Consider the following 16,853-nt stretch of genomic DNA (forward strand, 5'->3'; position numbering starts at 1 on the left):
TTTGTTCACTAGATGGTCGCATGATGTATCTAAAATTAATTACAATTCCTATTTGCAAAATATTTTTATTCAAGGAGTGAAATAATATATCACATATGAGATTCAAATGGATATATTGGGAGTTTATCCTATTTGTATGGCTTCAATGAATCGATTGGGCTTAGACTGGATGGAGCAAAGAGTAAGTTTTCTATAAAGTGATTAAAAACTAACTTGGATTTTAAAAGTGACTTAGCTTGCCATTATTGTACTTTTTTCCTCTAAATCATATTTAAAGTCCAACTAGTCAAGCGCTAACTTACCAGCCTTATCAAATTTCAAACATTTTTAGTTCATGGATGGCTATAACTTGATACAAGGAATTATTTATATACTTCTCACTAAAATTTAAAATTTTATTCATAATAGTTTTATAATGATACTTGATCAACCTTGAATGCACATTTATTTCTTATTCTTAATGAGTTCTTATTTGAGAGTCACAGAGATGGTTGAGATAGTATTACTCATAAATTTAGCCCTATTATTCTAGCAAAAAAGAGGAATAGAGTAGATGCAAGTAATGACAACAATAATAGTGGTTATGGTGGTAGATGCCTAAATGATAACTATTATACAAGCAACAAGTATAGAAATAAAATAAACCATGACACAAAATTTTGTATTTATAATAATGACAATGAAAGAAGATAAAGTGGTACTGCTATTATTAGCTCTGACAAACCACTCATTGTTGGTGGTGGTTGAGCAAGTACGAATGGGGATTTCAATGGATAGAATAACATAGAAATTTTGGTCCTTGTTGATGTGTTTAGTAAATAGCATTAGCAATTCCTTAAGAGTTATTTGGTTTTATCCAGCTCTAATCAAATAATATTAACATACATAATTTTTTAACATCACACAAAATTTCAAAATTATTCATCTTTTTATAGTGAACTACACATTTTTATGCACGTGTCTATTTCACAAAAATATTATTAGTATAAATGTCAAAACTTAGGAGTTTTGACACAAATATGATTTAGCATTAGTAAGATTTTGAAAATATATAAATCCTTAATCCCTTAAATTTACTCTATCCCTTTATTTTACTAAAGATGGATTTAAGCTAAATAGAAGTAAAAAATTAGGTTTTTAAATTCGAAAATTCATAAATCCAAAAAACTCATGCATTTTACTCATGATAAATCATATTAAAAAGTGCCATCAAACGCACGCTGATAATACCAAAAATACCGCGGATTAACACCAATAAAACCAGAGATGGCGGAATAATACCGATAGCACAGCGGGTGTTACTCGGTGTTATTTCGCGGTATTATTGGTGTTATCGGTGTTATTCTGCTATGTTATGCAGCAGAATAACACCAATAACACCGCAGACGGAGGAATAAGACTGATAACACAACGGTTGTTATTCCTCGGTGTTATGGGTGTTATTCCGCGGTTTTACACCGCGGAATAATTCCATTAACATCATGAGATATTGAGTATATTTATATTTTTATTTGTTTCTTTTTGAGCCAATTCGAGCCAAACACTAGCAAACAGATATTTTCTCGTGTTCGGCTCGTTTATATTTCGAGCTTAAACTCGATAAACTTAACAAACGAGCCAAACACGAGCTGCTTAACGAGCCGAACATGAGCTGCTTAACGAGCCGAACACGAGCTGTTCACGAACAACGAGCCCAATTGACAGCCCTAAACGCCTCCATTGATGTTATATATGTAAATAAATAAAAATTGAGTGGTATGTATGTAAGCTTCTAAACCTAGATTTCTTTGTACTTAAATTTAATCAATTGATCCTACTTCAAACAAACAACCCCTAAGAGCCGACCCAACCCAAGCAGAGCCGGAACAGCATGCGTCGTTTTGCACAGCAGTTTGTGTTCCATCCAAGCTTCTACTGCACTTCTTCGCGCCATTCCTCCAATAGTAAACTATTCGTCGGAGGTTTGACTGCTTCAGGTCTATCTGCTTACCAGGTATTTGTTATGTTGCCTGACTGCTTTTTTTGCACCAGGTCTGTCGTGGTACGTGGACGAAAGGTCACTGAAAGAGGCCTTTTCTTCATTTGGGGAGGTAACCGAAGGTGATTCTTTGATGCTGTTTCTGTTCCTGCTCTATTTCATCGTACCAGTTAATTGATTGTGTTATGGTATTATCGGCGATCTTCTAAGAAGTGAAAAGATTGTTTTAGTTCATGATGCATCGAAGATTGCATCAAAAAGTAGTTTGGTTTGTTCAATTTTCTAATTTTTACAATAAAAATCATTTGATTTATAGTTAATTCATAATCAGGTCCTTGAAAACGACCAAATATGCATATAAGCAATTATTTTCATTATCATCTTCAAATACAATTTGTAAATTGCATTAACTCTTATTTTGGTTCGATTCATCTAAACTTGAACCTAAGTAATCAAATTAAAGTTCTTTTTGAAAAAGAGTTTGGTTTGATTTTTAATTTTTACAACTGAAATCAATTCATTTTGTTAATTCATAATGAAACCATTCAAACAAACCAAATACGCACCCCTATATATCAGCTATTTGTTTCCCCTGCATCTTCAAATACAATTTTGTAACTTACATTTAAGCAATCTAAGTTTTATCTCTAAGATTAGGTATTTGTATTTGAAAGGCAAGAAATTATTCATCAAAATTTAACCTTATTAATTTAATTATATGGCTTTTGTTCTAATTTTCAATGGCTATGCTCCAATAGCTGACTTGTGTTTTTTTCTTGAATATTATCTGCAACTTAAATGTTATATATACAAAGCGTCAAAGGAATCCAATTTGAATTCTCTGGGAATAAATGTTTGATGAGAATTTTACAAGAAATTTTAAATGGGCCGTTATAAATGAAAGATTATTATAAATGTCTTTTGCTTATGATCTCTGAACTTAATTTTTATTGTTAATACCAAAAAAATTGCTTTTGACATTCAAGCATGAATTTTTTTAATATATATGATGTTTATGAAATCTCTTGTAATCATTGAAAAAGTAATCAACAACAGATAAGGAGCTCTATGGTACTCCATAACACACATGAAAGTTTTGAATTCTTTTTAAATTTAGATATATCACTCTAAAAACTTGGTCTAGTTGTGAAAACTTATAAACTAAAATGTGAATTTATACTTTTGTTGTCCCAATCATTCAATAAAATATTTAGCTTAATAAAGTGTAGTTGCCTAGAATTGATGATTGGGAATATTTTGAGAGATCAAGTGGGAAGAGGAGTGATTACTTGCGTTGAGAATGAAGAAATGTATGCTCAATATGCTGGTTATATTCTCTAAGCAACTATTTTACCTCCTATATATTAATTTTTTATTATCACAAAATTCAATTATCTTCTTTTTTAGGTTTATTTGTATGATTTGAAACACCCACTTAGTAGGGAGGGGTTTTTTTTGGTTCCCCTATTTAAAAATAGTGATTGAGATCTTCCACCCTATGAAGCTTTAATCAACTAGGGGTAATATTATCAAATCTCCGATTGTTCTGGTCGATCACCCTTGTTGACATACTATCTTTCCTTGAAATCCATGGGTCTTACTTTTGTAGGCTAGTAGGAGGAGAGTAAGGCCCTTATAATGTGGATCCTACTATGGTAAAAGAGACAATGGCTTTGTATTGCTCGGGTCAAATACTTCTTTTTCATTCCTTCACTAGAAATGCAAATACCTTAATGTCCATACACTCATCTCAAACCGGATTATTGAACTTTGCGGTCTTCTAGGCCCCAAAATTGATGAATATGCAAATTGAATCATCTATTATAGTTACTGGTAATTCTTCCTAGGAATGGAACACAAGCCCCTATTTTGTTATAAAAGGCAATCACTAATTGGGAAGATACCCAATTTCTCAAGCAAGGGTGGTGATACTACATGATTGGTACTAAAAATGCTCTGTTAAGTAGATAAGATAGAGCGCGGAAATAGTGAAAATACTTTTATAGGAGATGAGATTACCCACTTACTTTTTTGAGAAACTTTTGAACACACATTTAGTATGTCTGAGCTTCATCCTATACTCTCTACGGATGGCGAAGGTCCTGTAATTAATGGAATTTCCTTCTTGTTTCTTTTTGCCTCAAAGTCCATATTGTAAAATATTTTGATCCATTTCTTCTGTACTTGAAAAGAATTGTACATCATCTTTCCATATGTAGCATTTTCATTCATATTGTAACAAATACGGTTTCTTTGCCAATGACATTCAAATTATTTCTTACAGGTGATAGTAGTTCCCATTTGGAATTACCTTTTTTACTTGGGAGCCAATTCTAATTATATCCTCTCCCAAGTTTCAAGACTATAGACTACAAATTTTTTAGCTTTTAATCATAAGCAAGTTCAAAAAAGGCTTCTTTGTATGAAACAAATTTGCCATACTGTTACCAACCCAGCTTATTGGATAATTAATTTTTTTTGTGATAAGATGGGGCACCAACTCTAAACTTATTCAAAAACTACCGAAAAAATGAGATCATTGTAAGTGTCAGAATAGAATTAGGTGTAAATCTTATTGATGCACAGAGGCGTATAAATACCCATAATAGGGTCTACTAGTAAGGAAACAAATAAAAACAGAATAAAAGAAAAATGTAAAAGTAAAGTAAAACAAATCAAAGTGATTAACACAAAAACTGCATATTAATTTTCTAGAGTCGGATGTCAGCCATGTTCAACTTGGATTTGAAATCATTGAAAAATGGTCGAGGAAAGTTCTTTGTGAGAATATCTGCCAGCTGGCCACTAGATGACACAAACGAAACACAAATTTTTTCGTACTCGAGGTTTTTCTTAATGAAGTGACGGTCAATCTCAATATGCTTGGTGTGATCATGCTGGATCGGGTTGTGATCAATTCTAATGGTAGACTTGTTATCACAGAACAACTATAGGGGAGCCGAGACTGTCATACGTAGTTCGTGGAGCATGATGAGTAACCAGAGAGCTTCACAAATTCCCAAGGACATGGACTAAAATTTGGCTTTCACACTGGTTTGAGCAACTATAGACTGCTTTTTGTTTTTTCGCATGACCAGGTTTCCCACACAAATGAGCAGTACCCCGAGATAGATCACCGATCATGGATGGACCTGACACACTCTGCATCTGTGTAAACTGCAATAGAATGAGAGACGTGTCGGAAAAAAAATAAACTTGAGCTCGATGTGTCTTTTAAATTGTTGAGAATCCTGTGGGCATCTTGGAGGTGAGGCTCATAGGAATCATGCATGAATCGACCGACTATCCCAATTGCGTGGTATATGTTTGGGCATGTATGGGCAAGATAGATGAGTTCAACTATAAGACGTCAGTACTGAGTCTTGTTTACAGGAATAACATTGGGAACAACAAAAAGTTTTTCATTGGGATCTATCGAGACAGCGATTGATTTGCACAAGAGAGGATTGTTTTCTGTCAAATGGTAAATCACATATTTTTGCTGAGACAAGCGAATACCCTGAGATGACCGAGTAACTTCCTTGCCTAAGAAGTACCGGAAAGATTCCAAATCCTTCATTTCAAAGGAAGCATCAAGAATTCCTTTCAGAGACTCCAATGTTGGTAGTTAATTACCTGTGAGAACAATATCGTCAACTTAGACAGTAAGAATAATTGTCTGGCCGTTGGAGGAATGTCGAAAGAAATGTGTGCGGTCCGATTGGGCCTGAGTGAATATATGGCCTACCACCACCTTTGTGAATTTCCCGAACCATGTCCGTGGTGATTGTCTTAATCCATAAGAGATTTTCGCATTCTGCATACTTGTCTCTAAGAGGTAGTAGACTTAAACCCTGGAGGAAGAGCCGTGTATACCTCTTCTATAAAATCGTCAATCAGGAACACTTTCTTGACATCAAGTTGGAATGAGGGGTCATTCCAGATTCATTGCAAGGGATAACAGGACCCGAATGGTGTTTAATTTAGCAACTGGAGCAAATGTCTCCTCATAGTCAACTCCGTAGGTCTATGTGTATTCTTTGAAGACCGATCACGTCCTGTTGTGTTTAAAGGATCCATCATATTTAAAATTGATGCTAAAAATTCATCGACATCCCACTGTTTTCTTACCCTGAGAAAGATTAACAATGTCCCAAGTATGGTTCTGTTGAATGACATTCATCTCCTCCATGACGACAACTTTCCAACCTAGTTCTGCTAAGACAACCTCAATAGTAGATGGAAGCTTATGATTGGTCACAACCATAGCAAATGCTTTGTAGGTTGTGGATAATCTGCAAAGAGAGACATACTTTGTCATAGGATAGAGAGAACATGTTTGATTGCGTACCTTGCTAGAACTAATTTTCTCTTTTGGAGTAGGAGCAGTGCTAGGGATGTCATCTGAAGAGGATTCAGGGTCCAACAAGGGGTTAGCAAGCTCCATAGTAGGCGTGTCAGAATGAGTGTGTCCACTGTAGACACGAGAGTGGGAGGATGTGCTGGTGGAACCAATAGGACATATAGTTCCTTGGTGGTAGAAAACAAGTGAAACAAAAGAAACAGAGAGTTCCTCGATGGTAGGTGACGTGGGGAAAACATCCATAGAAGTAGAATAAGAAATAGTGTCCAAGAACTTTAGCGCCCCCTCATTTGTAGCCAAGTTAAGAAAGTGTGCAACAGTTTCAAAAAAGGAGACATCAACACTCACATAAACCTTATTTATGACCTGGGATCAAGACACTGATATCCCTTTTGAATGACAGAGTATCCAAGAAAAACACATTTTATTGGCCTGGGATCAAGTTTAGTTCGAGTTGGGGCTGTGTTCCAAACAAAGGCTGTACACTAAAAAATTTTGAGATCTAAAGTGGAAAAAAATTGATTGTTAGGAAAGCACCATCTCAAGACGGCTAAAGAGGTACATAAGTTGCGAATTTTTTAGGGAATTTTATTGATGAGATAAGTGGCGATAAGAATGACCTCATTCTATAAACGGTTTGGGACATTATAGGGAAATATAATGAAGCGAGTAACGTCGAGAAAATGTCAATTTTCTCTCTCGACTACCTCATTTTGTTGATGAACGTCGATACATGAGTTATGATGAATGATGTCCTTACTAATAAAAAATTCTCCTAATATATAGTGAAAAAATTAACGACCGCTATCAGTTCAAATGACTTGAATATGAGTTTTGAATTGGGTCAAAATGAATGTCTAAATTTTTTTTAAAGTGACAACAACTTCATATTTATTTTTTAAAATATAGACCTATGTCATCCGAGTGTGATCATCAATCAAAGTATGAAATCACCTTTTATTGGTGTAGTTAGGAGTGCAAGAGGGTCTCATAAGTTACTGTGAATAAAAAGAGGGGAATGTGTGTAATTGTGAGGTGGATTAAAAACATGATGATGTTTAGCTAACTGACAATTTTACATTTAAAATTAGAAGGGTTTTTATTAGAAAACATCAACAGATACAATTGCTGTAGATTCTAGAAACTAGGATGACCCAAACGACATTGTAATAACATAATAGGACATTCAGTTGACTTAGATAAACTACAATTACTGGGTGAAGTGTCCTTGTTCTCCGTGCTTTTTCCTTGGAAGAAGTAAAGCCCGCCAACCTGCTTAGTCGTTCCAATTATCCTTCCTGAATGGCGTTCCTAAAAGATACCAAAATCAAAAGAAAAATGAGCAAAACAATCAATGTCATATATCAGTTTCCTGACAGTTAAAAGGTTACATTTTAGCAGAGATGTATGTAACACATATTCCAGAGTTAGATCTATTGTTAAAACTTACCAGTAATGAAACTTTTGTAATCGTTGGCAATTTTAACAGTATCTCTCCCTTAGCAAGAATAATATGTCGAGAAGGCTTGAGAGCTTCCAGTCACATGGTCTGTGACACTTAAATCTATGATCCATGGAGTAGAAGGGGCAAAAGAAATGAGTTCCATATGATTGGTACATCGACGAACGTGGGAGGCTGATGGGTCGAAAGAGAACGGATCGGACCCGAGCAGCTTGATTAAGTGCTCCATTTGACTTTTAAGATAATTAGAGGATTCTAGATTGTTTTGGATAGAGGTCGTATGTACTCTGCTAGATTCAGAAGCTGTAACGAGACTTTTTGTAGCATAAGATATGGCCGAAGATTTGGATGCAGTTTTATCGTAGAACTTTTAACATTTATCACGAGTCTAGTTGGGATTGTGACAATAATAACAAGTGGAGTGACCAGCTCGAGATTGAACACTATTAGAGACCATGACGAATACTTTGATAGACGAAGTGGGCACACCAAGCATGACAAGTCTCTGATTTTCTTTGCGATGAATTTCGGTGTAAGCAATGCAAGTAAAAGGAAGAGGATCTCGGTCAAGGATACAACCCCGTGCTTCGTCAAGTTCTTTGTTGAGGTCTGTCAAAAATTTGATCATGCGATCCTTTTCTACAATTTTTTAGAAAAGAGTAGGTCGGTCAGAGATTCTCATCTGTTGTTATAATGCAAGTCGCATTCCATTTATGATGCAACTAGATCATTGTAGTACTGGGTCACGGTCCTCGATACTTATTTTGCCTCACAAATTTTCTTAGATATCTCAGAGAGTTGGCTGAAATTCCCTATATTTGAGTAGGTATCATGGACTGTTGTCTAAAGGGCACTAGCAGAAGGAAGGAACATATATGATCGACTAATAGAATATTATGAGTGGAGATTAATTTGGTGAGTAGCGGGATAGAGCTCCAGACGCCTATGCGCCAGGTTGTGGACGCTTAAGCGCCCACTTGGGTGCTGTTTGAACAGAGAAACCAACGCCAATGTGACGGCTTTGGGCGCATATGCACTCATATTGGCGCCTGTTTCTAAGAGCTTGGCGCATTTGCGCCAAGTTCGGGCGCATAGGCTCCAAGTTCGGGCGTTATGAGCCAGGAGCAATTGGTGTCGGGAACTGGTTTTTAATCTCGATTTCGAGCGGCATAAGGTAGGGCTTGGTGTATCTTCCTTCAGTATTTTTTGATGAGCATCCCAATGAATGTGGGGAGTGTCGAAGAGGTGGATTTCGATAATTCAGCGTGATTTTTGCATTGGATCGGAGTTAGAAGATTGTGGAGTGAGTCATATAACTTTACTTTTGTGTTTGTGTTATGTGAGTTCTTTGTAAAACTTTCTGAATTTCATAGTAAAACTTCTAGTGGTGTGACTTCGTGATTTTTTTTTCCATTTTCGGGTTTTTTCACGTAAATTCTCGTGTGTTTTTCTTGTTGTTTTAATTGTGCTTTTGTTATAATTTTTGTTCTGATTTTTTATCAAATTGGTGTGATCCCGTTATTCCGCGGTGTGATTTAGTTTTTTAATTGATTATAAGCCATAGTAAAGTTAGGAATTGTTTGTTGTGTGATTCCTATAAACGAGTATCAAAGTGGGGCTCGATTCGAGTGGGAGTAATGACTAAAGAAGCAATGTTCAAGGTGAAGAAGTTCAATGGGACGAACTTCGCTTTCTGGAAGTTGCACGTGGGGGATTTGCTGTATCAGAAAAAAATATACTGCCGCTACAAGGAATCACAAAGAAGTCTGAATCTATGTCTATGGAGGAATGAGAAGTGTTGTATCGAACGACACTTGGTTTGATTAGGTTGACACTTTTCTCATCTGTTTAGTTTAGCATTGTGAATGAGAAAACTATGGTGGATCTCATAATGACACTGGACAAGATGAATGAAAAAACTTCTTTTAATAAAGTTTTTATGATGAAGAAGTTATTTAACGTGAAGATGATGGAAGACAGTTCAGTGACAGAACATCTCGATAACTTTAGCACTGTGACGAACCACTTGTGTTATGTATGGATCAAGTTTGATGATGAGATCAGAGCACTGTTGATATTATCTTTATTGTCAGATAGCTGGGATGATTTGATAACAACAGTGAGTAATTCTTCAGGGACTTTGAAGTTGAACTTGAATGATATCATAGACCTGATGCTGAATGAAGAAATTCACAGAAAACAACGAATGGTGAATCTTTAGGTTCTACGTTAAATGCTGATAACAGGGGAACGAATTTGGGCATTAATACAGGCAGAGACAAATCCAAGTGCAAGAAAGGAAAACCCAAGTTAAGTCAAGGAGAATGTTGGAATTGTCGTAAGAAAAGACATTTCAAGAATGACTGCAAAACTTCAAGGAAAGTTGATGGTGGAGGACAGGAAAGTAATCCTTCTACTAATGTCTCGACCGGTGAAATCCATAATAACCCCTGGTGTTATCCTTAGTCAGCACTAAATCCCGGATAGTGGATTCAAGTGCCTCTTTTCATGCTTTCCCTAATAAAGAGACATTTAAAAACTATACTCAAGGTGATCTAGAGAAGGTTTATTTGAGAGATAATAAAACCTACAGTATAGTAGGAAATGGTGATGTTCATATCAAGTTGTCAAATGGAACAACCTAAAAGCTTACTGAAGTTTAGACATGTTCCAAGTTTGAAGATAAATCTTATTTCTATGACCCGCTTTACAAAGTTAGGACTTGCTACTACTTTCATGGTGATTCGTGGAAAGTGATCAGGGGCATTAGTATGGCTTGAGACAACATTGAAGACACCCTTTATTTGATCAATGAAATGATTGATTTCATTGATATGACTGAACTAGGGTGAATGAAGGTCTATAACACCGTAGACTTGGCCATATGAGCGAGAAATGTATAAAGTCCCTATTTTTGAAAAATAAGCTTCGAAGTCTAGGATCAGTTGATATAGATTTCATTGAAAATTGTATTTATGGAAGCAGAAGAAGATTTCTTTCTCCAAGTGTGGTCAGTGGTACAAAAAAATCGGAGTTAGTGCATTCTGACACATGGGGTCCTATTTTAAATTATTCCATTGGGGGTTTGCGCTATTTTGTCACGTTCATTGAATTTATGATCACATGAGAAATGTATGAGTTTATTTCTTAAAATAAAAATTTGATGTATTTAAAGTCCTTAAGAAGTGGAAGACTATGGTAGAAAATGAGACAGACTTGAAGCTGAAGCGTCTCAGATTAGATAATGAGGGGGTGTACCGTGATTAGAAGTTTAGGACTTTCTATGGTATAGAGGGGATCAGGAATGAGTTCACTATCCCAAGGACACCGCAACAAATTGGTGTAACTGAGCGCATGGATAGAACAATCACGGAGCGTGCCAGGAGCATGAGACTACATGTAGGCTTACCAAAATAGTTTTGGACTGAAGCAGTAAACACTACAGTTTATCAGATCAACCGTAGTCTATCAATGCCTTTGGAGAAAGACTTACTTGAAGAAGCGTGAAGTGAGAAAAATATGTCTATCTCATTTAAGAGAATTTGGGTGTTCTGCATATGTGCATGTAGATGCATGATCTAGAAGCAAGGTTGACTCAAAATCTATCAAGTGCAACTTCATTGGATATGACTTACATGAGTTTGAGTAAAAGTACTGGGATTATCATAATCAGTAATTCATTAGAACTAAGGACGTCACTTTCAATGAAATTGAGATGCACAAAGACAGGGTCAGAACTTAGCATATTCCATCAGCTACATCTGAAGAATCTAGATATGTTGAAATAGATGATACTGGTGATCAGGAAGATAGAGAAATAAGTGGAGTTCAATCAGAAGGAGCACCTAAAGTTTTTCAATCACATGTTACAGAAGTTAAAAAATTCAACAAAGTGACACGACCCGTACACATGTATTCTCCTTCTTTACACTATTTGTTACTAACTGATAGTGGTGAACCAAAGTGCTTAGAGTAGACCACTTAAGTTGAAGATTCAAGGGAGTAGGAGCTTTCCATGGATGAAGAAATACAATGTTTGGAGTCAAATCAGACTTAGGATTTGACGTTATTATCAACTGACAAAAAAACACTATATAATAAGTGGGTTTATATGCTGAAAGAGGAGTCAGATGGTAACAAGAGCTACAAGGTAAGACTTGTTACGATGAATTTCCAGTAGGAGTGAATTATACAGAGATCTTTTCCCCAGTGGTGAAGATGACTCTGTTAGGGTTGTACTGAGTTTGATAGCAGTGGAAGATCTACATCCGAAGTAGATGGATGTAAAAACAGTTTTCTTAAATGAAAATATGGATAAAGAGTTATGTACGATGCAACCACAAGGTTACAAGGTTCCAGACAAAGCAGGCTTGTTCTGCAGATTGAAGAAGAGCCTTTATGACTTGAAGTAGGCCCCGAGACAGTGGTACATAAGGTTTGATAGGTTCATGTCAGACAATAGATACATGAAGTGTCAGACATACCATTGTTGCTTCATCAAACACTTCATTAAATGTTATATTTTGTTTCTTTTGTATGTGGAAGACATACTAATTGCAAAGACATATTTGAAGAAAATCTTGAACTTGAAGAAACAATTATCAAGTAAGTTAGAGATGAATGATTTAAGTTCAACTAAGAAGAACCTCGGGATGAGAATCAACAGAGACAGGAGTGTAGAAATACAGAAGTTGTCTCAGACAAAGTATGTTGAGAAAATCCTATAGAGGTTCAACATGAGTGAGACAAAACACTCCCTTAAGTAGTCACTTCAAACTATCTAAGGAGCTATCATCTAACTCTGAAGCAGAGCAAGCATAGATGAAGAGAAATCCGTATGTTTCAACAGTTGTAAGTTTGATGTATGCGATGATTTGTACCAGACCAGATATTGCATATGCAGTGGGAGTAGTTAACAAGTACATGAGTAATCCAGACACATCATTGAGAGACAATAAAGTGGATTTTCAGGTATGTGAGGGGAACAATCAACAGGAAACTTTGCTATTGAAGTGTAGGGATCAGTCTACAGGTTTTTGTAGATTTAGATGTGATAGGATATGTGGGCGCTAAAAGAAGTGCAATGGAGCATATCTTCAAATTGAGGAGCACAGTGGTGAGTTAGGTTGCAAAGATCGTTGCACTTTCTACTACGGAAGCTGAAGAATATGTTGCTATTACTGATGTGCTATTACTGATGCTAGCAAGGAGATGATTTAGCTATAGAGTTTCATTACAGAATTGGGCAAGGAGCAGAGGATTGGAAGAAGAGTCTACAGTGATAATATTAGTGTATTCATCTTGCTAAGAACAGTGTTTTTCATGCTAGTACGAAACAAATCCAGCTCAGATATCGTTTCATTCAGTCTCTTCTGGAAGATGAATAGTTATTTCTGAAAAAAATACACACAACTGAGAATCTTACGCATATGTTGACGAAGGTGGTGACTGTTGAGAAACTGAAACTATGTTTGGCTTCAGTTGGGTTTCATGAAGGTTGAGACCGAGGGTGAGCCACACCGCGATACATTGTGAAGGCGATTCAGATGGAGGTGCGGGTATAGAGGACTGGTGTTCAGTACAATCGGTCTTCAAGTGGAAGATTGTTATGAGTGGAGACTGATTAGGTGAGCAGCGATACGGAGCACCCGGTGCCTATGTACCGGGTTGTAGGCGCTTAAGCGCCCACTTGGGTACTACTCGAACGAAGAAGCCTGCTCCTATGCGTTGTCTTTGGGGCGCATATGCGCCCATATAGGCGACTATTTCTAAGAGCTTGGTGCATAGCCAGGAGCGATTGGTGTTGGGAATTTGTTTTTAATCCCGATTTCGAGCGGTGTAAGGTAGAGCTTGGTGTATCTTCCAGCAGTATTCTTCGACGAGCATCATGATAAAGATAAGGAGTGCCGAAGTGGTGAATTTTGGTGATTCTACATGATTTTTGCGTCGGATCGAAGAGGGAAGATTTGTGTTGGGAATTTGTTTTTAATCCCGATTTTGAGCGGTGTAAGGTAGGGCCTGGTGTATCTTCCTTCGGTACTCTTCGACGAGCATCTTGATGAAGGTGAGGAGTGTCGAAGAGATGAATTTCTGTGATTCAGCATGATTTTTCTGTCGAATCGAAGAGGTAAGATTGTGGAGCGAGTTCTATAAATTTTCTTTGTGTGTGGAGAGAACTTGTGTGATTTATTTGTAAAACCTTCTGAATTTCATAGTAGAATTTTCCGATGATGTGACTCCATAGTTTTTTTTCCCATTCTTGAGTTTTTCCATGTAAATTCTCGTGTGTTTTTCTGGTTGTTTTAATTGTGCTTCTGTTTAATTTTTGTTCCAGCTTTTTTATCGAATTGGTGTGATCCCCTTATTCCGCCGTGTGGCTTAGTTTCTAATAGATTTTAAGCCGCGGTAAAGTTGAGAATTATTCGTAGTGTGATTCCTATCATATAAGTCTCCATGGAGTTGATTAACCACAACATGACCATAAAATTCTCTACTTCTCAAGCTTCATGTGTTGGGTCATTCTTTGGATGTTCACGAATCACACCAGTGAGATGATTGAATTTCCCAAATTCTTTAATGAACAAGGACGCAAATTGAGACCATTGGAGAAAGTTATTGTGTTCAGTTTATGGGTTATAATTAAGAAGTTCACGTTGATTTTCTGTCTGGTCAATGAAACCGATGACAAGTTGGTGTTGCAGGAGTCCACCGTGACTCTGATTGAGCCAAATGAGATGTTAGGTTGTTGAGACATTGTAAGATTCCAGCTGTTGGAGGAAAGATATATGTCCCTACGAAGTGGTTCCTGCTGGAAGAAAGTTCTGGCGGTCAGATTACCAGTTCTAGAGAGGCATCTACCGGCTGGGATCGAACATAGAGGCTGGATCTAGTGGGAGGCGGTATCCAGCTGCAAATTCCAGCACGAGACGGGCTCCAGCAAGACCTAGCATTTGGACGGGAGACAGCAGCTGGAAGTGGACCTAGTTGGCGGCAAGGAGAGTGCGGCGGTAGCTAGGTTAGGGGCATGATTCTAATACCATGTTAGAATAAACCAGAGGTAAATCTTATTGATGCAAAGGGGTATAAATACCAATTACAGGTTCTACTAGTAAGGAAACAACTAAAATCAGAATAAAGGAAAAAAAAAGAAAGTAAATAAAAACAAATCAAAAGAATTAATACAAAAATCTGCATATTAATATTCTAATAATCTAATAGTAAGCTATAGGGTTCTCACAGTCCTAAAATTTACCATCTTTTTATAAATGATGTACTGCCATGGTGCCACCTCATGTTATACATAATGTTATTACTCCTATTTCTCAGTATTCCCCACAGAAACAATCAGAGATCCTTTCAGTAGTTACAACTTCTTAGAATCGGTGTTATTTTTTTCTATGTTATGATAAGGCAAAATATCCATGGAACTAATAAAGTTAAGCAAGATTTAATGTCCTTAATAGTTATTGATCATTGCTTCACAACAACCACATCATTAAAGCTGCAAGCCTTTATAGGTAAGTCTTTATCAGGATTTGTATGAATAATATGGGTCTAATATAATTCACTTTTCTGCTCTCCACTCCTCTTATGCTAATCCAATGAGAAGCTTCATCTAACTTTGGCGAACTACTCCATAATTTTTCAAGCCATTATTTTTTATTCAAGAAGATTCTCATAAGAAGAATCCACTTTCAAGAAGATGGAGCTTATTGTGCAATATTCAAAGTTTAAAGTGCCAAAATATTCCCTTGATCGTTTTCATGCGGTCATTTTAGTCATAGAGTTTATAAAAGGGTCAAATTAGTCCCCATGCTATATTGACTGAAATAATACATGAGGACTATTTCGGGCCCCACTAAAACAGTCCAGGGACTAAATTGACACTTCTATAGATTTTGAGACTAAAAACACGCCCTGCAAAGAACAGGATGACCATTTTAACACTTTTATCAATAATCAAACCATAAATCTAATCCAACTGTTCATGGAAGACCAAGGAATTGGGCGATTTCAACGAGAGCACCATAGATTATAGTGACATGGGGTTGACATGGAGTTTGGGGAGAGTAGAATTATCATTTGGTTAACTTCGAAAGAGCAAAGTACATCTTTTCATGCATAGGAAAGGTGGTATACATATGCAAAAATTGAGGTTTAAATGTCAGATATGTAAATACATTGGAATTGAGTGATATGTATTTAAATCTTCCTATTTTAGTGAGTGATTCAAGCTATTTATCTAATATTTCTGCACCCAAAATTCCTTTTTTTTTTTTAAATTATTTGGGTATGTTTATGCTTCTCTCAGTGAGGATCATGTATGACAAAAACACAGGCAGGTCTAGAGGATTTGGATTCGTCTACTTCTCCGGTGAGAGTCAGGCAATAAGTGCCAAAGATGCCATGGATGGAAAGGTAACATACATTTATGGTCCATTTACATTCATACCACTCAAATCTTTCCTTTCACATACAAAAATATCATTACTTAACTTTTAAAATGTGAAATGCAACTTTTCATGCATAGGTAAGATGGCATATACGTAAAAATTCAAGTTTAGGTGTTAGAAATGTAAATACTTAATAATTGAGTGGCATGTATACATTATGCATTTTTATTTTCAGCCATTTTTAGGCCGACCTCTGAGAATAAGCTTTGCGCTGGACAAAGTTCGTGGCGTGCCACTTGTAGTTCCCCGTGTTTCTTCTGGAGATTCCAGCAGCTAAAAAGATTTCCTTTAACATTTATTTTCAGATCAAATTACAGAAAAGAGTGTAATTTAATTATTAAATTAATAAAAAAAATGATTATATATTTGATGAAATATGTAACTTGGCCTCAAATAATAGGTTGAATTATGGTTTTATTAGTTTGATTTATCGTATATAACTAGCGTCCTATGGAACTTGTTATTGAAAATAGAGTCATGGTGATGTTTCTGTTAATTTTTAGAGAAATTTACATACCTACAACACAATTTTTATGTATTTACATATCTAACAGCGACATTTTGAAATTTTACACTTTTAACATCTTGGTGTCATAA

General features: G+C 36.2%; 1 protein-coding gene across 2 annotated transcripts; it reads left to right on the forward strand.

The window, feature by feature from the left end:
* The first annotated feature begins 1,831 nt into the window (after positions 1 to 1,831).
* LOC110039542 (glycine-rich RNA-binding protein 4, mitochondrial) lies at positions 1,832 to 16,639 on the forward strand. Of its 2 annotated transcripts, none has more exons than XM_020744644.1 (4): positions 1,832 to 1,961; positions 2,032 to 2,100; positions 16,115 to 16,221; positions 16,432 to 16,639. In XM_020744644.1, the coding sequence occupies exons 1-4, from the start codon at positions 1,871 to 1,873 to the stop codon at positions 16,531 to 16,533; spliced, it is 369 nt and encodes a 122-aa protein (XP_020600303.1). In that variant the 5' UTR covers positions 1,832 to 1,870; the 3' UTR covers positions 16,534 to 16,639. The 2 variants fall into 2 exon arrangements, with proteins under 2 accessions (XP_020600303.1, XP_020600304.1); XM_020744645.1 differs by having other exon boundaries at positions 16,142 to 16,221.
* Positions 16,640 to 16,853: the final 214 nt, after the last annotated feature.

This window comes from Phalaenopsis equestris, unplaced genomic scaffold (assembly GCF_001263595.1).
Source record: "Phalaenopsis equestris unplaced genomic scaffold, ASM126359v1 Scaffold000002, whole genome shotgun sequence".
In the NCBI taxonomy this organism is placed as follows: Eukaryota; Viridiplantae; Streptophyta; class Magnoliopsida; order Asparagales; family Orchidaceae; genus Phalaenopsis; species Phalaenopsis equestris.

What these genes read in the sequence shown, in the direction of transcription:
- LOC110039542 (XM_020744644.1), top strand. Translation starts at nt 1,871, where the DNA reads ATGCGTCGTTTTGCACAGCAGTTTGTGTTCCATCCAAGCTTCTACTGC. An exon ending in ATTTGGGGAGGTAACCGAAG is followed by an intron (nt 2,101 to 16,114) that starts GTGATTCTTTGA and finishes TGCTTCTCTCAG; the next exon opens with TGAGGATCATGTATGACAAA. An exon ending in AAGATGCCATGGATGGAAAG is followed by an intron (nt 16,222 to 16,431) that starts GTAACATACATT and finishes TTTTATTTTCAG; the next exon opens with CCATTTTTAGGCCGACCTCT.